The sequence below is a fragment of the Mauremys mutica genome, chromosome 1 (genome assembly GCF_020497125.1).
Source record: "Mauremys mutica isolate MM-2020 ecotype Southern chromosome 1, ASM2049712v1, whole genome shotgun sequence".
NCBI classification, from domain to species: Eukaryota; Metazoa; Chordata; order Testudines; family Geoemydidae; genus Mauremys; species Mauremys mutica.
The window spans coordinates 171,525,923-171,550,359 of record NC_059072.1 but is presented as its reverse complement, the minus strand read 5'-3'; the positions used below and the strand labels follow the sequence as shown (position 1 = coordinate 171,550,359).

Sequence of the window (24,437 nt, the reverse complement as noted above, 5' to 3'; positions counted from 1 at the left end):
GTTATGGTTTTCAGGCTTTCAGATCTATTCTGTATTTAGTAAAAGCAAGAGAAGAGCCTAAAGCAAAACTCCAGAGGTGAACACAGCTAAGCTGTGCAGCATAGGTCAAAATCCACATCTGGATTCAAATGTCTCAAAGGCCCACTCTACCTTGATTGCAGGTTAAATCAACACAGGAATTGCCATACTGAATCAAACTGTTGATCCACCTCCAAAAGTGGCCATTACCAGCTGCTTCAGAGGCAGAACCAGGCAATCACCTGTAACCAGGGAATGTTTCTTCCTAGCCCACTTAATAGCTAGACGCTGGCTTATGCCCTGAAGCAACAGGGTTAATCCACCTTAAACCTTTTCTATTTTTAAAGATAGCATTTATTGTTGAAACTTTGGATATTTTGTGTTCTGTATAAATGTCTAATCCTTTTTTGAATACTGTCAAGTATCTGAGAATTGAGCTCCACTGTCTGTGTGTTGTGTGTAAAAGTATTTATTTTTATACATTTTGAATGTTCCAGCTATCAGTTTAATTAAACATCGCCTTGTTCTTGTAGAAATTTTCCATCTACCTTCTCTAAAACACTGAATACAAGCAGTCCCAAAAGCTAGGGTGTTTGGGGGCTGAGGGGGGAAGAGCAAATGCACTCAAATTAGGTACCCCCTTGATTTAAAATCAAAGGGTTACTGGTAGCATGTACTGGTAGCATGAAGAGCCCTGGACTTTACTGTTTGACTTGATTTCTGTCTAGGGTATTGGCTGTTTGGTTTGTTGCTCTTGTTGTTAGAAACTAATTTGTTTTTTTAATGGAATGATTTTATTTTTAATATATGTTGAAGGTGCTTAGATCTTTCAGTTATCTAGCCCACTCCAAGTCTATGCAGGTTTGTTCCCCACAGACATTTTCCAGCATTTTGTCCTGTCTGGTTTTGAAAGTCCCAAACAATGGAGTCTCTTTTGCTAAAGAAATGTCATGATTCTGTGAAAAAATGCAACATTATTTTGAACATACTAAACAAGAGCTCAACAGGTCCAAATCCTTATGTTCTCAGAGACCCTTGTCCCCGCTCTCCAAAAAGGAGAGTTACTCTTCCAAGGCAGCTATTCCTCATCAGCACCTCATGGAGCAGAAATGTGTATTTCTCATTTAGATTAATAAAGCCTCCCTCCATATCACGGTCCTTAGTCAATATTCCTCAATGAACCCAATCATTGCTGTCAACTGCTGGAATGTTGATCCATGAAGTGATCCTTTTCTTACATGCTGCTGTTGACTTGCCTTGGCGCCTTTACAGGCTGCTTTATCATTGATTATACTCTATTTCATACAAAAGTTTGGTAGGATGGAAATGGAAAACAAAACAAACAATAATTTGTGGAGTGCTGCTGTCCATTTGAATTTTCCACTCTTCCCTTCCCTTCACACTCCCTCCCTGTCTTCTGTATTCACAGGCTACATGACAGGCAACTGTGTCTAACTGTCAACTTTCACCATCACCATATCCACAATGTGAAAGTTTCAAGAAAGACAGAAAGTCTGTCTTATGATGAGGAAATGTACAGCATGTTGGGGTTTCCAAGCCTACCATCATTAACTTTTCTGGTTCCTCTGCTGCAACTACCATGCTGCCAATATCCATTCACAACACTTGACTGAAATTAATAGACAGTTATGACATATCCAATACACTGAATAGCACAGCAGGTGCATATCCTGCCTGCAACCTTTGGGAGGCACATGTGCCGAACACATCTAAGCAGAATCTTCATTGTTGTTAGTATTATTATTGCATATTACCGCTGCTACAGCTGGTTGAAAATTAGAATTTCTGTCTCCTGAGAAACTTCTGTTTGTTTTTGTCACTTACTGAGGTGAAAATTTTGGGGAAAACATTTGTGGAATGGAAAATTCCAGAGAATATGGATTTGGAAGTGTCAAAATATTTGGTCTGGAGGTTTTTGGTAAAATGACACATTGTGAAAGTCATGAACCAAAATGTTTTGTTTTGGGTCAGTTCATCAGTGAACTGCATCTAGCTGAGCTGCTCTGGTGCATCATGGGAGTTGCAGTTAGGGTGCCTCATGTCCCAGTAGCTTGAGACTGTGGTGGGAAGAACACCTCAACAGCCCAACACTGTGGCATTTAATTTCAAAAGGGGGAACTATACAAAAATGAGGGGGTTAGTTAAACAAAAGTTAAACGGTACAGGGACTAAAGTGAAATCCCTGCAAGTTGCATGGGCCCTTTTTAAAGACACCATAATAGAGGCCCAACTTCAATGTATACCCCAAATTAAGAAAAACAGTAAAAAAACTAAAAAAGAGCCACCGTGGCTTAACAACCATGTAAAAGAAGCAGTGAGAGATAAAAAGACTTCCTTTAAAAAGTGGAAGTCAAATCCTAGTGAGGCAAATAGAAAGGAGCACAAACACTGCCAACTTAAGTGCAAGAGTGTAATAAGAAAAGCCAAAGAGGAGTTTGAAGAACGGCTAGCCAAAAACTCCAAAGGTAACAACAAAATGTTTTTTAAGTACATCAGAAGCAGGAAGCCTGCTAAACAACCAGTGGGGCCCCTGACGATCGAAATACAAAAGGAGCGCTTAAAGACGATAAAGTCATTGCGGAGAAACTAAATGGATTATGTGCTTCAGTCTTCACGGCTGAGGATGTTAGGGAGATTCCCAAACCTGAGCTGGCTTTTGTAGGTGACAAAACTGAGGAACTGTCACAGATTGAAGTGTCACTAGAGGAGATTTTGGAATTAATTGATAAACTCAACATTAACAAGTCACCGGGACCAGATGGCATTCACCCAAGAGTTCTGAAAGAACTCAAATGTGAAGTTGCGGAACTATTAGCTAAGGTTTGTAACCTGTCCTTTAAATCGGCTTCGGTACCCAATGACTGGAAGTTAGCTAATGTAACGCCAATATTAAAAAAGGGCTCTAGGGGTGATCCCGGCAATTACAGACCAGGATGTCTAACGTCGGTACCGGGCAAATTAGTCAAAACAATAGTTAAGAATAAAATTGTCAGACACATAGAAAAACATAAACTGTTGAGCAATAGTCAACATGGTTTCTGTAAAGGGAAATCGTGTCTTACTAATCTATTAGAGTTCTTTGAAGGGGTCAACAAACATGTGGACAAGGGCGATCCAGTGGACATAGTGTACTTAGATTTCCAGAAAGCCTTTGACAAGGTCCCTCACCAAAGGCTCTTATGTAAATTAAGCTGTCATGGGATAAAAGGGAAGGTTCTTTCATGGATTGAGAACTGGTTAAAGGACAGGGAACAAAGGGTAGGAATTAATGGTAAATTCTCAGAATGGAGAGGGATAACTAGTGGTGTTCCCCAAGGGTCAGTCCTAGGACCAATCCTATTCAATTTATTCATAAATGATCTGGAGAAAGGGGTAAACAGTGAGGTGGCAAAGTTTGCAGATGATACTAAACTATTCAAGATAGTTAAGACCAAAGCAGAGCATGAAGAACTTCAAAAAGATCTCACAAAACTAAGTGATTGGGCAACAAAATGGCAAATGAAATTTAATGTGGATAAATGTAAAGTAATGCACATTGGAAAAAATAACCCCAACTATACATACAACATGATGGGGGCTAATTTAGCTACAACGAATCAGGAAAAAGATCTTGGAGTCATCGTGGATAGTTCTCTGAAGATGTCCACGCAGTGTGCAGAGGCAGTCAAAAAAGCAAACAGGATGTTAGGAATCATTAAAAATGGGATAGAGAATAAGACTGAGAATATATTATTGCCCTTATATAAATCCATGGTATGCCCACATCTCGAATATTGTATACAGATGTGGTCTCCTCACGTCAAAAAGGATATTCTAGCACTAGAAAAGGTTCAGAAAAGAGCAAGTAAAATGATTAGGGGTTTAGAGAGGGTCCCATACGAGGAAAGATTAAAGAGGCTAGGACTCTTCAGCTTGGAAAAGAGAAGACTAAGGGGGGATATGATAGAGGTATATAAAATCATGAGTGATGTTGAGAAAGTGGATAAGGAAAAGTTATTTACTTATTCCCATAATACAAGAACTAGGGGTCACCAAATGAAATTAATAGGAAGCAGGTTTAAAACAAATAAAAGGAAGTTCTTCTTCAGGCAGCGCACAGTCAGCTTGTGGAACTCCTTACCTGAGGAGGTTGTGAAGGCTAGGACTATAACAATGTTTAAAAGGGGACTGGATAAATTCCTGTTGGCTAAGTCCATAAATGGTTATTAGCTAGGATGGGTAAGAATGGTGTCCCTAGCCTCTGTTCATCAGAGGATGGAGATGGATGGCAGGAGAGAGATCACTTGATCATTGCCTATTAGGTTCACTCCCTCTGGGGCACCTGGCATTGGCCACTGTCGGTAGACAGATACTGGGCTAGATGGACCTTTGGTCTGACCTGGTACGGCTGTTCTTATGTTCTTATGAGACTCCATGGGTTTGCATCTCCTGGAGCACACACCAAAGGCGTCCCATGAAAATGTCTACAACTTCAATGAATTTGCCACAACATACATACCGGGGAAGTTATGATGGCTTTAGGAGACTATTGCAAGGAACTTGGCAGTGCTGCACTTGAGCAGAGTCCAAAAATGAAATATCATAAGGAACAGTCTATAGCAGTTACCACTAAAATCTTCATAGTCTCAGGGGACTTGGACTCAATTCCTGGCTCTGCCATTGGCCTGCTGGGTGACTTTGGACAAGTCACTTCCCTTCCTTGAACCTCAGTTTCTCCCTCTGTAAAATGGGGGATGATGATACTGACCTGCTTTGTAAAGTGCTGTGGCATCTACAGATGAAAAGTGCTACATAAGAGCTGGATTATTAAGTACAATGAGACTGTGCAATTATAAAATAGGCATAAGAGACAATATTTTAATGGAAACCACTTTTTCTTTTTTCTGAATAAAAAAATATTGAGCTGACTTACAATTACACTGTGACCTTTTCTCTACAGAACAACATAAGTAGTCTCTACTATAAAGCATTCATATTGAATGACTAATGAATATATGCAGTAGGGATGATTTTTACATTACTCATCAGTATTGCCCATGGCTAAGCACAGCATAAGCATTAATAATTAAGTATCACCCCAGCCTGCTTCCAGCCCTACCTAGCAACATGAGAAATATATTTCAAAAGTAACATTAAAGGTATTAGAGTATGGGAGCAGAAAGGGAAGGCAGTACAGATAAATACCAATTCTTCCAGAGCTTGAATCTCTGTTTGAAATTCACACCTGTTCCCATATCTGAAACAGATATCAATACTAGAATTCACCTTTACAAAACCTGACTTGATTAAATATTTGGACTCCATTTTAGACATTGCCAGTACTAGAAAGGTTTAGTTCCTGAATGTGTTGTTTGCTGTGGTTTCTTTCTCGAGGTTTTTCCTTCTGTTTTACAAACAGAAACCCCTACGCCTCTCACTTGGACTAGAGCTGGTCAAAGGCTAGGAAGATGACAGATGCACTGCTGTTTACATAAAAGTCTAAGCACTAGTTTGCTGTGACAGATGGGGTTATATTACTTGTCATTCAGAGGTATTTAATTTTGCACAGCCACCAAGCATCAATGAAAATGTTTTTCAGGTCCAGGTTTCATTATTTTTAGCATGAATGATTAATTCATTTGAAAAATACTTCACAAAAGTAAATTATTAGTTGTTCTCCTGTTTTAAAAGCTTTTAGGTCATTCAGGAACATAAATACTAACTTGTGACTTCGGAAGCCAAACACACAATATGAATAGTGGAAGCAAATGTTGTATGACCTCACATGTAAGCCTAAAGTTATTTGGGCCAAGTGTCTGGCCAATACTTATGAATGACTGATAAATTTGAAGAAAGCCAGGACTGACTCATGAACTCTTCACAAAACTAGAAGGGACTAAGGTCAGGCTGAGATTTCTGAAACAGTTTAAGGAAGCTTGCATCCTGCCAAATCTCACTGAATTTCCACAGGATCTGAGTACCCACCCAGAGCCCTGCACAGGACTATTTTTTAAAAATCCCATTCCTGTCCCGCCCTGCAATATGGACTCCCACCCATGCCCACATTGTTTCTTGCATTTTTACCCTGCACTTTCTTGCAAAAACCATAGATCCCACAAATCCCACCAGAGAAAGAGATTCCCCCATGCTACTTTTAAAAAAGTCAGATAGTGTCTATATATATATATATATATATACACACACACACACACACACACACACACACACACACACACACTAACAGGAGTTATATTTTTACATGGTTTAAGCAAGATTTTTTTTCTTTTGGTGGTAAAAACTGTGTCTGAATTCTGTTTTTATATGTAATTTTTATATATAAAACAACAGAATTCAGACACAATTTTTACCACCAAAAAAAAAAAAAATCTTGCTTAAACCATGTAAAAATATAACTCCTGTTATAATAAACATCAAATCTCTTTTTATTCCTCACTTAAATTTAAGTATTAAAACCTTTATTTAAAACAGAAAAACTTGCTTTACATTGCTGAAATTCTATTTCTGACAAACTGAAGGAAAATTTAGTGTTTTCCTGCAAATTACTGTAGTTTTCTCCCCACACACACACATCCCACCCGCACATAGTACATTTTACTTGGATAACAAGAATATCCCAGACTTGTCATAATAAATATCAGAACAAATAATAACATTGCAAGGGATACAAACTCATGTTTCAGGGCATAAACCAACTTCTAACTATTGAGGGGACTGGCATAAACTCCACTGTTACTGTATGACAATCCTCTGAAGCAGGTGGTACTGGCTATGGTCAGCAATAGGTACTGGACTTGATGGCACAGCGGTCTCCACAATTCCTATATAGCTTTCAGTAGAAAGACTCAAGTGCTAGACTGCTTCATTCCTATTTTACTACCTATAGAGGAGACATAGATCCCAGTTGATCTCATAGATTACGGGTTCCTCAGTTCCGGAAGGTGTTCAGACACAGGCATTACCAGAGCAGAACAATGATTCATCTAGTCCGGCATCCTGGCTCCACCAGTAGCCAGCGCAGGATGCTTCCGAGGGAAGGTCACTCCCTCCTCAATAATTTACTCACTTGTGTAATAATACACCATAGAGGTGCGTGGGAGGAGAGAATGTTTCTTGACCTCAGCTGGTGATCAGCTGACCCAGAGCAGAAGGTGGTAAAATAACCCCCGGACATTATTTTTTACCCTAGCTAGCCACACACTTTGCAGCAAGTGGCAACCCACACTGGGTATGGTTGTTTCAAACCAAACCAAACAAACAGAAACAACCCCCAGCCAAGCCTAGCGAAGGTAATTCGGGGGTACTCACACCTCCTAGACCTGGGTGATAAAAACAGCGTAACTCGCACAGGGGCTTTGTCTTGGGGTGAGCCCCCCAAACAATCAGCCCCTCTCCCCCAATCCGCAGGTGCGTTCACACCACACGGCCCCTCCCAGCGCCAGCCCCGAGGTTTGCAAAGTGTTTCTTGTCACCCAACCAGTTCGGGCGCCGAAACTTGTCCCGGGAGGAAGCGCCCACCCGGAACCCCTTGCGCGGGGCGGTTCCCAGCCAGTCTCGGGCTGGCACAGCAGGCAACGGGCTCCCTCCTCCGCGCTGCCCTTTCCCCTGGCCACCCCCTGGGCAGCGCCGAGCGCGCCCCCGAGCAACCCGCCCGGCCCCGGCCCGCAGCGTCCCCCGCCCGGGGCCGGCTGGCTGGCGCGGGACAGGGGCGCGTTACTGACCGGGGGCCTGAGCCCCGCGCGCTGTCCCTGCCCGGGCACCTCACGCCCCTGGCCGCCCCGGCGGGGCTCACCCCGGCGGCGGAGACGAGCCGGGCGCGCCGAGGCCGCGTTACCTGGGATGGCCAGATGGGCCAGCGGGAAGGCGCTGAGGGCGGGGGCGAGGGAGCCCATCCAGTCCGCGCTGCTGCCCGCGGCCATCCTCCCGCCGCCTGGCCGGGGCCGCCTGCTCGCGGGGAGGGCGGGCGGCTGCCGCGGGGCTCGCCTGCTGCCAGCAGCCCCCGGCTCCCCCGGGGCCGCCCCCCCTGCGCCTCTCCCGGGGCCGCCTCCGGCTCCTGCCGCCGCCTGGGCACCAGTCCCCTCAGCCGCCCGGGCTGCGCGCAGCTTCGCACCGCGCCCCCAGCCCCGGCGGACATGCCCTGCCCGCGCCGCGCCGCCCCGCCGGCAGCGGGATCGCACCGCACAGGGGCCCGCTCCCGGCTTAGGTAACAGGTGCGCGGCCGCTCGCCGGCCGCGGCGAGGTATAAAGCCGCTGGGCCCGCTGCCAGCGCCCGGCCCCCTTGGCAAACATCCTCTGGCTCTGCCCAGGGCCCGCCGGGCTGCGAGCCCCCGCCCAGCACCGGGGAGAAGGCGGGACGCGAGCAGCCTCGCTGCCCTCTGGCTGCGCAGAGTTCAGCTTTGCAGGACAAGTTGGAGGCGATTTGTCAAGGTCACACTGAACGCCGGGGTGAGATTTGCCTCCGCCCAGCAGCCGGCTCGGCTTCCGACTGCGGCAGGAGGGCCCGAGACGGGGTGGCAAGTCCCCCCAGTCCCGCTTTTAAAAGAACCGCTTGTAGATCAACCAACAAGTACAAGCAAGGGATTTAACTAAGAAAGGGGAGAAAGTGGCTCTGACAGCACAACTTCACATCTAATAAAAACCACGTTGGTAAGAAATCTCCAAACCCAGGAAAACCTGCCTAGGGAAGACATGAGCAGAGCAGTCCTGGCCGTGGTCTTAAGAACATGCTTTATTTGTCAATACTGCAACTGCGTGTGAATGTGGCAATTTCAATCCATCTTTTTCTTTTTGGGGGTGGAGGAGGAGAGGGGAAATGTTTCTCAGGTACAGGCTGGCATTTCTGGTAAAAAGAAAGAACAAACAAAAACAACCCCTTCCTTTCACTCCCCCCAAGAATAGCCCATGATTAGGATACTCCCTGGGGGTGTGGGAGAAGGAGTTTCAAGTCCCTTGTGCAGGGGTGGCTCCAGGCACCAGCCCAGAAAGCATGTGCCTGGGGTGGCAAGCCACAGGGGGAGCCCTGCTGGTTGCTGTGAGGGCGGCAGGCAGGCGACTTTCGGCCGCACGCCTGCAGGAGGTCTGCCGGTCTCACGGGAGGGATGCCGATGGCACGGCCCCAGCAGACAGCCCGCAGGCATGCCACCGAATCCGCATGACCAGCAGACCACCTGCAGGTGCACCGCCTGCCTGCCATGCTTGGGGCAGCAAAAAACATAGAGCTGCCCCTGCCCCTGTGTGCCTGATTGAGTAACACAACCACTGGGCTATAGAGTTAGGCTCTGGTTGGTTGGTTGGTTGGTTATACAAAGTGGAACAACTCCAACAGGAGAGTCAGAGAAACACCAAATAGTCAATGCCATAAGGTAGGGGCTGGAACAGCATTCTGGGACTTATGCATCATGAAGGACACCCTTTTGCTCTCAGAAACAGTAGAGATTACACCAGGGCCGGCTCTAGACCCCAGTGCGCCAAGCGCGCGCTTGGGGTGGCATGCCGCCGGCAGGGCAGCAGGCGGCTCCGGTGGACCTCCCGCAGACGTGCCTGCAGAGGGTCCAGTCGTCCAGCGGCTCCGGTGGACCTGCCGCAGGCATGCCTGCGGAGGGTCCGCTGGTCCCGCGGATTCGGGTGGACCTCCCGCAGGCATGCCTGCGGATGCTCCACTGGAGCCGCGGGACCAGCGGACCCTCTGCAGGCACGTCTGCAGGAGGTCCACCGGAGCCGCGGGACTGGCGACCGCCAGAGCGCCCCCCACGGCGTGCCGCCCTGCTTGGGGCGGCGCAATTGCTAGAGCCGCCCCTGGTCAATACCCAGTGATTAGAGCACTCACAGAGGGCAGTAGGAGGAAGGATAGAGACTCAAGCTCAGTTCCCTGGCGTGAAGCAGGGATTTGAGCCTGGATCTCCAACCTCCCAAATGAACGGCCTGACCCCGAGCGATTGGCTATTCAGGGGTGCCTTGGTTCTTCCTTCCTCCCTCCCTCATTTTTTCATTACACACTTCAAGAGGGCTTTCTTTCATCCCACTGCAGAAAGAAAAAAATATTTGGAATCTCAGATTTTTGCACAATAGAAAATCTTGCCCAGCTCTCATCATAACAAGGGAAAACAAATTACATGGCCCCATGTCAAATTGTACTTTCACTGCAGTTTCAAATAATAAAGTATTAATCCTTCTTTTAAATAGTGAAATATATGCAGATACATTCAAGATACAAACTGAAGTGAGCATATCCATCTAGCTCATGGAAGAGCATCTGATACAGCTTCACATTGCTTTTGGAATTAAACTTCCCAATCCAGGGTAGGCATAGCCACAGGCTGCCATAATGCAAATACTTATTGATACTGACATCAGGATCAGAATCACTTACAAGTACTGTATGCCAAAGGCCTTTGGTCCATCATTCACCAAAAGCTTCATCCCTTTATCGTCATTCTCCCCCCCCACCCCGTGCAGTAATTATTCTCTGAATATTCAACAATGAAACCCACTCAACTATCTGAGGAGTCCAAAAACCTAACAGAGATGGAATAAATGTGCATAGATAAAGTTACTAGGCAGGAAATAGTCCATCATGTATAAAATTCAAATGTACTATATTCAGATATCAAACAAGTACATTGGTACATATGTGCAGTAATAGGGCTGTTTGGACTATCATTTTGTAGCTTCAGGAGAATGGGAATGAATGAGGCAAGACCACACTGTCTTACACACAACAGTTATTTAATGCAGCCAGAGCCAGCAGTACCTGCATCCTTGAGATCAGAGTTGGCTACAGGCAGCCCCACACTCAATAACATTGCCTTCCACACTTTCCATTTTCAGAGCCTCTCTCAAACCACACTCACCTGCTACACAGCTGGGCGGGGGAATGGGAAACCTATAAGAAAAAGCACATAGCAAATCATTTTATAGAATTTCTATCGGCTTGTCCTCAGTACAAAATTTTATATGGTTACAACACAACTGTGTAAAGTTGAATCAACTCACATGATACTGATCAGGACTCTGTGGTCAGCATAGAGTTGGCTAACCTGTGTTTAGTATCATGCAACACAACTAGCTGACAACACTGTCTACAGTGCCAAAGTCATGGTTAGCACTGTGGTGGCTAACTCAACTCTTCATAATTGTGTACTAACAGCATACATTTTAAATAATGAAAACAAGGCTTATATGGTCACGAAGGCCTCCATGTCCATTTCAAGCCCCGCCTCAGCCGCAATAAATCTTTTCAGACTTCAAGAAAGCCTTTGCTTCTGTGGGCACAATAAAACATACCTCCAGATAACTCAGATCATAGTGCAATCAGTTAAAGCACATGCTAAATTTAAATCCTTTGCAATTTTCTTAGCAGCTGTTAATATGAGTCTGTGTTAGAGTACTGTGCTGTATAAGCCAGGTAACAAAGAAATATCTTTCTTGTTAGCCATCCCGGTTGGCTCTCTCATATTCAGATTCAACTGAGTTCTTGCAACGTCTTAGATATCCTTCTTGGCTGCCCTCCCAGGTCATCTTCCAGAGCCTCTCTTGGGCCTGTGATAAAGCAAACTATTTCCAAAACAAGAGGCAAATCCTAAATATTGTATTATTCCACACTATACAAGTCATCTAAGTAGACTCTTGCTCTCCCCTCAAGAACTTATCCTTTTGTCAAATGGAAAGCAGCATAGCCTCCAGGGAACAAGCACAGTCTGGAATTCACCGATTGTTGATTCTAATGCCTTTTCTACCATCCCACTGCTGTGTGACCTCAGACAAATCACCGTTTTCTGCGCCTGTATCACTAATATAGTGTATACCTACCCATCATCATGGGAGGGAGTTGAGGTTCACTTAAAAATACGTACATAATGCTTCACATTCTCTATATTCCAGACACTATGCCAACCCTGCAGTTCCTCCACTTAATGCTTGTAACTTTTGAGATCTGTCACCATTTCTTCTTCGTAGTCTCACGTGTTGCCACAGAGGCTCCTAAAAAGCCTCATGTAGCCTGAATTCTGAACTCTGAACCCCCAGGATTACATTTTTTTTCATTGGTGCTGGTCAGCTTAGAGGTCAGCCAGGTGCCTGTCTTCTGTGAAGTACTTGCACTCTGCTTCATCTCTGCCTTTTTATTTATTTATTGCTCTATGCATATTTGGCAAATCTGCATAGAGATGCACATTTGGCAAATCTGACACATTTAACTCCTCATGCAGCAGGACCCAGATGCTCGAGTGAGTATGTTGTAGGACTTCCTTTTCTGAAGGGCATTGTGCAAACAGCAGGAACAAAATAGAAGTCAGATCCCACAGTTCAGAGTCCCAAACTCTTCTGCAAAGCCGGCTTGTGAAAATGGGCCTAATCAGGCATCATTAGAAAGCAGGACCTTTACTTTCTGTATCAAAGTTGTGTTTTACACAACTTAGAAATTTATTTTATGCAGGTTTCACAGTGATCATTACTATTATTTGGTCTCTGAGTAAAGTAGTGCACAACATGCCTGCTTCCCCTTACTGTTAGATTCCTCCTTCTGTCCGAGTGGTAGCTGAGGCCTAAATAAAAATAAGTCATTCTTATGTAGTACATTTTAACATCTGCATGTTTTTCTGACCATCTGACCATCCTGCTATTGCAATGTCAATCAGTTGCATGTGAAAAAAAGCTGACCCCACACAGCGCTGCCCTACAACTGGTCAAATAATGTCCAGACAGTATAGCAATAGGAATAAGCAACACTTTGGTTCCTCTTTTGCATCGGCTCAACAACAGAACTGGAACAAGATCCATCAGTATCTGGGCATGGTCTGGGCCAAAGAGGAAGTGGTGATCAAATCAGGGAGGATGTCAGCAGAGTCATAGAGTCATAGAACATCAGGGTTGGAAGGGACTTCAGGAGGTCATCTAGTCCAACCCCCTGCTCAAAGCAGGACCAATCCCCAACTAAATCATCCCAGCCAGGGCTTTGTCAAGCCTGACCTTAAAAATCTCTAAGGAAGGAGATTCCACTTCCACCACCTCCCTAGGTAACCCATTCCAGTGCTTCACCATCCTTCTAGTGAAAAAGTTTTTCCTAATATCCAACCTAAACCTCCCCCACTGCAACTTGAGACTATTATTCCTTGTTCTATCATCTGGTACCACTGAAAGCAGTTTAGATTCAGCCTCTTTGAAACCCCCTTTCAGGTAGTTGAAAGCAGCTATCAAATCCCACTTCATTCTTCTCTTCTGCAGACTAAACAATCCCAGTTCCCTCAGCCTCGCCTCATAAGTCATGTGCTCCAGCCCCCTAATCATATTTGTTGCCCTCCGCTGGACTCTTTCCAATTTTTCCACATTTCTTGTAGTATGGGGCCCGAGGGGAATGATCACGTCCCTTGATCTGCTGGCAATGCTCCTACTTGTACAGCCCAAAATGCCATTAGCTTTCTTGGCAACAAGGGCACACTGTCGACTCATATCCAGCTTCTCAATTCACTGTAACTAACCCCTACATCCTTTTCTGCAGAACTGCTGCCTAGCCATTCAGTCCCTAGTCTGTAGCAGTGCATGGGATTCTTCTGTCCTAAGTGCAGGACTCTGCACTTGTCCTTGTTGAACCTCATCAGATTTCTTTTGGCCCAATCCTCTAATTTGTCTAGGTCCCTCTGTTTCCTATCCCTACCCTCCAGCATATCTACCACTTCTCCCAGTTTAGCGTCATGTGCAAACTTGCTGAGGGTGCAGTCCACGCCATCCTCCAGATCGTTAATGAAGATATTGAACAAAACTGGCCCCAGGACCGACCCTTGGGGCACTCTGCTTGATACTGGCTGCCAACTAAACATGAAGCCATTGATCACTACCCATTGAGCCCGACGATCTAGCCAGCTTTCTAGCCACCTTATAGTCCATTCATCCAGCCCATACTACTTTAACTTGCCGGCAAGAAGTCGGATGTAATTTTACCCCAACTGGCATCAAATAGGAATACTAGATTTGCACTGCCATGAAATTTAAAATCCACTGAGCCAGTGTGAACTTCTGCATGCCGCCAAGGCCTGCAATTATCACATTACAGCCTCTTGTATGCTTGCTCATACAGCATACCTGTTTTGTGTGCGTGCATATGACCACATACACTGGATTCCATCTGTATCCACAAAAAAGCTGTGGTCCTGAATCAGATCTTACTCACACTGTTGTAATTCTATTCAATGGAGTTACCCCAACATACAGCAGAATGACAGCAGAATCAGTACTTACATTACTGCACCATTCATTCATAAATCAGGAAATGTGAACAGTAAGATTGCAACTGTCAATTTACTCTTCCCCCTTGTCCACAGACATTAAGATATAGGGTACTATTTAGGGTACAGCTACATTTCAAGCTAGGAATATAATTTCCAGCTCAAGGAAACACATACTCATACTAGCATGCTAAAAATAGCAGTGCAAGCAGCAGGAGGGGTAGCTGCCCGGAGTACATGCCTAAAGTCTCAGATAGGTATGCAGCCAGGGTGGCTAGCTCCTCACTCTGCCACAACTGCACTCTGTTTCTGGTGTCCTAGCTTGACCAGAGCTAGCACAGATATTTCTCCTCAAGTTGTAAATCACACCTCCAGGTGTCAGCTAGCCAGTACAATTGAGTAGAAATTGGTGCAATTTCCACACCAAGGGAGAGTAAAGGAATAACAGTACAAACCAACTAACATGAGAGGCTAAAGAGTAAGGGTATGTCTATACTGGCAGAGCTACAGTGCCGGGAGTTACAGCGCTGCTTAGAGAGCGGTGAAGGGAAATTGCTTTTGTGTGTTCACGCTGTCAGCTGCCTGTGCAATAGCGTGTTCACACTTGTGGCACTTGCAGTGGTATTCAGAGCGGTGCATTCTGGGCAGCTATCCCACAGAGACCCGCTTTCGCTTCTGCCGCTAAGAGTTGTGGGAAGACGGAGGCGGTAGTGGGGAAGTCAAAATGCCCATTGTGATCCTGGGAGACTCTGCCTACCCCTTAATGCTTTGGCTTATGAAGCCATACACGGGGCAACTTGACAGAAGCAAGGAGTGGTCCAACAACAGGCTGAGCAAGTGCAGAATAACTGTTGAGTGTGCATTTGGCCATTTAAAAGCCCGTTGGTGCTGCCTCTATAGGAAGCTGGACCTGGCCGATGACAATATTTCCATGTTTATAGCCGCATGCTGTACACTCCATATATTTGTGAAGGGAACGGTGAAAGCTTTCCCCAGGGCTGGACCGCAGAGGCTCAGCGCCTGGAGGCTGAGTTTGAACAGCCAGAGACCAGGGCTATTAGAGGGATGCAGCGTGGGGCCACAAGGATCAGGGATGCCTTGAGGCAGTAATTTGAAGCTGAAAGTCACTAATATTTGTTGTTATGCTCGGGAGTGCAGTGCTTGTAATGCTAGGTGGTGATTGGTGCAGACGATGCAATATGTGGGCTTAACATAATTGTACACTGTTTTGCAGGGCTCTTTTTGCTTTCAATTAATAGAATAAAGATTGCTTTCAAACTAACAAAATTCTTTTATTAAAAAACAACAACCGGAGGAGAGAGTCAAACCAAAAAAAACCCAACAACCTAGCTGTGAGGGGGATGGAGGAAGGTCCCGGGGGAAGGAGGGCTCCCAGGATGGCTAAAGATTTGTGTATGTCCAGGGATCATATCCATCCTTCTCCTTTGGAGTACAATGCTGTGGGTACTGTACTTCAGCAGGGCCAAACTGCAGAGGGATAGGTGTTGAATGCAGTGGGTAGTGGGAGTCAGCAGTGCTAGACTGTGAGAGGGAGAGGAGTGGAATGCAGTGGGTATAAACTGGAGCCAGGAGGTTGATAAGAGTGTGTTGGTGGTGTCTGGGGGGGCGCATGGGAAAGAGTTTTGCAACAATGGCTGCAGGGGAGGGCAGGTGTGGAGCTGCTCGGTTTGAAGAGCTAGTATCGCCTGGAGTGTCTCCGCTTGGTGCTCCATAACGTTTAAGAGCTGCTCCGTGGCTTCATTCTGGTGCGCCACGTTCTCCTTTCAATCCCTCTTCTCGCTGTCCTGCCACTGCTTCAATTATTGTTTTTCGTCTGAGGAGTGAATCATGAATCTAGACTGTTCTCAGTGGTAGCAGTGGGGGAGGTTTAGGTTGGATATTAGGAAAAACTTTTTCACTAGGAGGGTGGTGAAGCACTGGAATGGGTTACCTAGGGCGGTGGTGGAATCTCCTTCCTTAGAGGTTTTTAAGGTCAGGCTTGACAAAGCCCTGGCTGGGATGATTTAGTTGGGGATTAGGTTCTGCTTTGAGCAGGGGGTTGGACTAGATGACCTCCTGAGGTCCCTTCCAACCCTGATATTCCATGATTCTATGACATCACACAGAAAGTCCTCCTTAGTTCTTCTTGGTGCATTCTAATTCTGCACAGCTGTTCAGTTGGCTATAACAAAGAGGGAAGCTGGACTCCGAGGGTCATCTCTGTGAAGTTTAAATGCAACATTTTAAAGAAGCAGTATTGTTTACAACACAGAGAACACTGATTTAGTGATTTAACACACAGCCAGTACTATCACACCTATCACTAACTGGCTGACCCCAGGCAAGCACACATGAGCCACAAGACCCCCAAAATGGTGAGTAGCCACAGGGGAAGGGTAAATCACTCTTCCCGGACCCTGCTGTACACTGGGCACATGGCTTTTGGGGAGAGCCAGAGTGTGTGTGTGTATGGGGGGGCTGATAGTCATTCCTGTCCCCACACTTTCCATAGGAGGTGATCATTATGGAAAATAGCTCACTGCTCAGGGTCAGCAGGAAATCAAGGGAGTGTCTTCTCCAAGACTGAGGCTTCTGCCCTGGCCCTATGCGGCTCGCCTGTGTGCAGCAATGGTCCCCGTGCCCCCGGGATGGCACAGTGGCATGGGAAAGTTACCATTAATGGGACAAGAAACAAATCAGCTCTGCCGAAGAACTTGCATCAGCGAATTTCCCAGTATCTCCATGAGAGTTTCCTGGTTGATCTGAGGGTGATTCCCATGAAGTAATGGAATCAATCAACAAACTGTTTTGCTGCTCAGACTAGGCATGCAGTGGGAGACAAGCCTGCTTTATGCAACCCTCCTACCTCCCAACAACTCGCTTCAGCGATTCCCAAAATTAAATCCACTTACCAGGGGTTGCCTCTCCTGTTTGAGCTTCACCAATATCTGACAGCTGTGACTGATTAGCCTCCTCTGGGGTAGAAAAGAGCTCCTGGATGCATGCATCTCTGACTTCCGAATCATCCTCTGCCTTTGGGTCCCCCTCCCGCTTCACATCCTCATCCAAGATTCCCTCCTCCTGGATCAGTCCACTTTCAACTGGCACACAAGCCACTGAAGTATCCACAGTGGTCTTCACAGTAGAGATGGGGTCACCGTCGAGTATCGCATCCAACTCTTTGCAGAAATGGCAGCTTGTGGGTGCAGCACTGGGGTGGCGGTTTGCCTCCTGTGCCTTGTGGTAGGCCTTCTGCAGTTCCTTCATTTTGACCCTGCACTGCAATGTATCCCAGTCATGGCCCCTTTCTGTCAGGATCCTGAAATCTGTTCATAGGGTATTATAATTCCTACAGCTGGAGCGCAGCTGGGACTGGACAGCTTCCTCTCCCCAAGTGCTGATGAGGTCCAGCAGCTTAGCATAGCTCCAAGCAGGGGGATCACCTTGTGTGTGGAGCAGGCATGGCCACCTGGCAAGATGCACTGAGAGCACTGCACGTCTTACTGAGCAAAAAGGAAGGGACTTTCAAAATCCAAAGGAATTTATGGGGTGGGGATGATGGTTGGTCACATGAGTGCAGGGCAGTAGAGTTCAAACCGATGGCCAGAGAGGTGAGAACAGGCATTGTGGGACACCTCCCAGAGGCCAATTGCAGTGCTGTAATTGACCAGTTTCTACACTGGCACCGCGGTGCTGTACCCCCGGCGCAGAAAGTTGTACGCCTCTTGTTGGGTTGTTTTTTTATATAGTTCTACAGCTGCGCAGATTCGGCACACTAAGGGCTGGTCTACATTACCCGCTGGATCAACGGGCAGCAATCGAGCCAGCGGAGGTCAATTTCTCTCATCTAGTCTAGATGTGATACATTGACCACCGAGCGCTCTCCCGTCAACTCCGGTACTCCACCAGGGCAAGAGGTACAAGTGGAGTCAACAGGAGAGCATCAGTCATTGACTTACCACAGTGAAGAGACCGTGGTAAGTAGATCTAAGTACGTCGACTTCAGCTATGTTATTCACGTAGCTGAAGTTGTGTAACTTAGATCAATCCCCCTCCTCGGCCCCCTCCCCCCCCAGCATAGACCTGGTCAAAGTGGCTTGTCAATGTGTACACCTCGCAAATTACAATGCAGAAAGCTGCTTTACTGTACAGAAACTTGCCAGTGTAGACAGGGCCTAAGATAGACCATTTTATTTTATACCTGCATAGTCTGTGGCTCTTCTTGCAACATCCTGTCCCTTCCACTTGCTCAGGATGCAAGATTACCAATCTATGCTCACTCATTACTATAGCATTTATTTCACCTTTGTCTTTGGCTCTAAGAATATGTCTACACTATAGAAACAATAGCAGCATAGCTATGTCACTGTAGTTATGCCAGCATTACCCTGTGGAGTAGACTTAGCCTATACAAATGGAAGGGGTTTTCCCATTGGTGTTGGAACACCAAATGACATTCTTCCATTGATATAGCTGCATCTACCCTGGGGGGTAGATCAGCATAGCTACATCAGTTTGAGGTATGGACTTTTAAATTAAGAACAAGCCAACGTCTCTAATTGGGTGATCAAGCACTGTCTGTAATACAATTTGTGAACTTCATAGGCCTAGTCTACACTTAAAATTTAGGTCAACAGTTACGTTGTCCAGGGTGTGAAAAATCCATACCCCTGCCCAAGATAGCTTTGCCAACATAACCCCCAGTGTAGATGCTGCTAGGTTGATGGAAGAATGCTTCTGCTGAACCAGATACCATTAATCTGGGAGGTGTTATTCCTACACCAAAGGAAAAACCCCTTTCATCAGTATAGGGTGCGTATACACTCTGGGATTATGCCAGCATAACTACAGGGACGCAACTATGTTAATATAGTCCCTGTAGTGTAGATATACCCTAAGATTCACGTGTAGCTTCTTCCAAAATATTTTTTTCAACATCTTAACAGCACATTCTATCTTTCAGGGCTTACACTTTGTGGGCAAGTTCTTCCTTTAAAAAGAATAGTGCTTTGTCACATATAAGCACATATTTTATACAAACATGCACACATTTTTTTCCCCTTAGGAATACTGCAAATTGAAAAGCATTGCTCCATCAAATATCCTTCTAGAATCAGAGTACATTATAGTGTACATTTCAAAGTTTCCTTGATTTTGTATCTTTTTTAAAAGTACAGTATATATGTTTATATAATATGTATTTTTCATTTGACAGGTTCTCAAACTCTTACTTAAATTCAAGCACCATGCATAGAGCACTTCATACACTTCCTTTAATATATTGTAAAACTTATTTTAATTGCATATAAAAATTTGTTGTGTACAAATCAATCCCTTCTAGGATAATATTAGCACAATCATTTATCATCATTAGTCTACATCAAGGGAATGCGTCTTCTGATGATAAGGAGCGTACCAAAGCCAAGATGGAAATTCCGGAAGCCAGATGGGGGCTCCTTTACAGAGTACTTAGAATGGGGTGTTGTAACCATCCCATTAAACATCATCTCCATGGAAGATGCAAATCGTTGTTTCTGTTGTGCCATTGTTGAAGTTGTACGTGCAACAATTCCATGTGGCTTCCAACCAGTGTAGATTCCATGTTTGAACGATGATTGTGCAGACTTGCTGAGGCAGTATGAGAAGTCAGGTGATCTGGAGATTTTGGACCATTTTATAAAATTGTTGGATGCCGCTCGCGGGCCTCGATGGGAGGAAGTGACAGTGGTGCTTGACTTTATGCGGTCAAGCCAGAAGAGTTGGAGCTTAATTCGTTGACTAAGTGCAGCTCAACGTCCATGTGCGCAAAGCAGGCTGGCAGTTACTCCAAATCAGATTGCCAGTCATCTGTTGAAGGTCACCAAAGCTCCTGTTGACAGAGTTGTCAAATGACAGATACATAACAAATAGTGGCATTTCCTAAGGAGAAATCCAGTTGATGGAGCCATTCACTAGTCTGGAATTGGTTAAAGTGCAGAATGATTTGAAAATGGGTACAGCTCCCAGATATGATAGAATTACACCTGAATTCATGAAACTTCTAGGTCCTCATGCTCAGGAATGGCTCGTTTGTTTTTTAAACAGAGTTCTGCGAGAATCCAGACTGCCTAGAATCTGGTGCCAAGCGAAGGTCATTGCCTTGCTGAAACCTAGGAAAGACCCATTCTTGCCTACGAGCTGCAGACAAATTCTACCTATAAGCATATGCTTTAAAGTGCTTGAGTGTCTGATTTTGCAAAGAATTTCACCATCTGAGGAAGGCATGCTGGTACCAAAGCAAGCTGGTTTTCACCGCAGTCATAGTACACATGATCAAGTGCTGGCAATTACAACTTTCATCAAAAATGGATTCCAACATAAGCTGAAGACTGATTCAATTTTCCTTGATCTGACTGCAGCATACAATACAGTTTGGCACACAGGTCTTGTGGTGAAATTTTCTAGAACTGTGCTAAGTTGGGTAGTATGTGCAGTGGCTGTTTTTGAGAAATTACTATTTCTATGTGCCTATTGGTGATAAAACAAGTGCTTGGAGGCACCAGAAGAATGGCCTCCTGCAATGATATTCAACTTATATTCAAATGACCTACCACCTACCCGAACTCGCAAGCTTGTTTATGCAGATGACTTATGCCTCGGCACTTGGTCATACTCCTTTGACAAACTCGAGTGTTTGGAATGCAGATATGGTGGTTATGGCTGATTATCATTGTCAGTGGTGCTTGATACCAAGTAGAAGTAAGACTGTGTCAAGTGTCTTCCACTTAGATCATGCACAAGTGGGCAGAGAGCTAACCATAGTTCTCAGTGGTCAGCAAATAAAGCATGAGTTACACTATCTATCTAGCCCTCATGTTGGATAGAACTCTCACCATCTTACAAAGACAGTGACTAAAGTCAAAACGCGCAACAACCTGCTCAGAAGACTGGCTGAAATGACATGGGGCACCAACGCCCAAATGTTACATACTTCAGCCTTGGCACTCTGTTATTCAGTGGCGGACTATTGCGCCCCAGTATGGGCTCGCTCCTATCACATAAAGCTGAACAACATACAACTTAATTCACCATGCTTATTATTTCAGGTACACTTAAATCAACTCCTCTACCATGGTTACTGGTTCTCTGCAATATTGTTCTGCCAATGTTCACAGAGACGAACTGATGTAGCAAAACTGATGCCACATCTAACGTTAAAGAATTGCTTAATCCCTCATGTCGCCCATTGTGGATGTTTACCAGTTGAGCGATTTATCATAAAGGACATGTGGCAAGCTTCATGGTCTGCAGAGAAAGTGACAAATAATTTTATTGTCTTGGACACCACTCAACATCAATCCGGATTTGATTTACTACAAAGGCAATGGAACCTTCTGAACAGGTTTCTTACCAGGCATGGAATTTGTAAGGCAGTGGAATTTCGGTGGTGTTTTAGAGACAGTCCACTATGTCAATGTGGGCAGCCACAAACATGACACATATTGTTGAGGACTTCACAATGACAACTTCCTGGAGAGCTTTGTACCTTGAACATCGTTAATAAGAACGCTCTGGCTTGGCTTGAGAAGATTGCATATGCCAAATAAATTATTTTTTCAAGTAGATTGACAAAAATATGATCATTTCTAGGTGTTAAGTATTTAATTGTATGAAAAATAATCTACTTACAGCTATATGTATTCACACAGCAAACTGATCTAATACTGTCCTGCAGCCAGGGGACAACAGAAAGGATGGGTTTAGGATCTAGTTAACTGTGCATTGCAGTCCCGCTTCCCCTCCAGTTGAGGTCAATTAGCATATTTGTCATTAACTTTAAAGGGAGCAAAAGCAGGCCCCAATATCTCAGCACAACCCCTATGCTATTCCAATCACCAATATTTTTCATGTAATTAAAGCCACAGAATTGCAGATGCTATCAAAGCTCTGAACCCAGAGAGGATTTTCATGTGGCTGCATCAGCTTGTGCAGTACCTATCTTGGTAGTTCAGTACATTTAATTTGAGTTTGTTTTCCCTAATTCATCACTGCCGTTCACCCTCCCATGCCCCTCACTCTTTGGTTTAGCATCTATTTGGCTCTCAAATACAGCTATTTGTTTAAATAAAGTAAATCATTAACTGTGTAATCTGTTTTGTTTTTCATGATGGAAAGGCTACATGGCACCGGAACGGTCTTTTCATGTGTATGTACAGCACTTAGCGTAATGCAGCTCTCATTCTTATTGGGGCATTTGGACGCTACCATAATATATATACAATTAAAATAAATAAAAATGGAAAAACTAAATGTTGGTTCTTATGGATTCTACAACTCCATCCTTTGCTGAATAGTTCTCCTCCAGAACCTACATTTTTCTTTGTCCAGAAAGGTTGTTTATAGAACTTACTGTGGCAAAAATAATTTTATAAATATGAATGAAGTATAACTGGTGCAGAATCATATTTTTGAGTTTAACAGCCTGAAACAACAGTGCTGAGAGGCATGGACTGTCCCATTCATCTCACTAGCATGTTAATTTTGAAACCTAAAAGGTGAGATTTTAATGGTCAGCACTAACTGCTTCACTGGTTATCTGTAGCAGAAACACCAAGTGTCATTCTCCCACACCAAAATCACCTCCCACACTATTCCAGATGTCCAGAGCAAAACGTGACCTATTCCCCTGTCAAAATCATTAGCTCCCTCCGCCCCAGAAGACGTCTAAAATTTAATTGTGTGTGCTCAATACAAAAACCTGCAGCAGTGACATTTATAAATTTAGGCCAGAGTTAAAAAACTAATCATCATCATGTTCCAAGGATCAGTCCTGCAAACACACTTACACATGCTTCACTTGAAATCAGTGAAACTGAGTGCTTAAAGTCAAACTCATGTTTAAGTGTTGGCAGGACTGATGCCTAAACAAACATTACTAGGGATATTGTACTGATTTGCACTAGCCATTTTTGCAGAAAACTTGTATTTTTTCTTTTTTCTGTAGCTGCTATGGAATTTTCGTTCAGCTGCACTGTGTGCAACAGAAACCAGGGTGGCCACCTGACAGAATTTATATCCAGTGTGCCACAGATTATCAGGGCTTTAGTGCTTGAATTTAGATGTACACAAAAGCTAAAAAAAAGGATACCTATCCCCATTGAGCTGGCGACCCTAGACATAGGCTAGTGCCCGCAAAAGGCAGCAGTACAACTCTATATCACCAGCAAGCCAGGCAACTTAAAAGCTTAAACCTCCATTCCTCTCTCTGCAACAATTCCCCTCAAATGCCTGATAAAAAGATTAGCTTTGCAGCATACACAGACTGGGGCTAATTCAGAGTAACGGGAATGTATGTTTTTCACCATTGCCTAACAAAAAAAAAAAAGGTGAGTGGTTTGTACTCAGGTTTTCATAAAAAATATTAAAATAATAAATAAATAAATAATACAATAATAAAAAAATAAAGTAAAATTCACCCCCAGGTTGACACCAAGTGTGAAAAATTTAAGCCAAAAGTATGAAAAATTCAAAGTCTATGAGCTACTGAAAATAAGGGTTTCTAATGGAAGAGCTACTGCAACCCTACCCTGGTTGTTTTCTGTCACACTGACACTCAATGAGATGAATAGCTGCTATTAGGGCTTTCAGTCATAGTTTTTCAAGATTTACATGTTAGTCCTAAATCCACAGCACTATGTTAATTCCAAATCTTTACATGCATTTATCATCAGAGAATAGATCATAATTATTATTCAACTGGCTTCCACATCATCCCAGTGTTTTAAAGGGACACTGCTACCCTTAAAAAGAAAAGAAAAGAAAAAAAAAAGCAGGATTCAGCAATTCATGTAAGTATACTGAAGTCTTCTAAATTGTTCATTACCATTTTCACCACTGGGTGCAATGGAATTATTATTTCACATTTGAGAATATCAGACAGTCTTTCATAATGCATAGCAGACACCATTTTTAAAAAGTATTGGTTCTTCAGTTACAGTAGACCAAGTTACTGTGTTCAGTCCCTGTTACATATCAAAACAGAAAAATACTGTGACTATCACAGAAACTCAATTATTTGCAAAGGCAATTGTGAATGTCAATAACAATCTTGGTTTTTTGTATTTTGTATTTTTTTTTTGCATTCATGCTCTCCACTTCTATTTAATTGTATTAAGCGTACAGCCTTTATTTTCCTTTCTTTCA

The 24,437-nt window shown here is 44.4% G+C and overlaps 1 protein-coding gene across 1 annotated transcript in view; it reads right to left on the bottom strand.

Annotated features, from left to right (window-relative positions):
* The window catches only part of PLCXD2 (phosphatidylinositol specific phospholipase C X domain containing 2), a 30,129-nt gene extending 22,174 nt beyond the window's left edge, over positions 1–7,955 (bottom strand). Inside the window, exon 1 of the mRNA XM_045002190.1 lies at positions 7,871–7,955. Coding sequence (XP_044858125.1) covers positions 7,871–7,955 — 85 coding nt within the window. The remainder of the gene's footprint in view (positions 1–7,870) is intronic.
* Between the last annotated feature and the right edge of the window lie 16,482 nt (positions 7,956–24,437).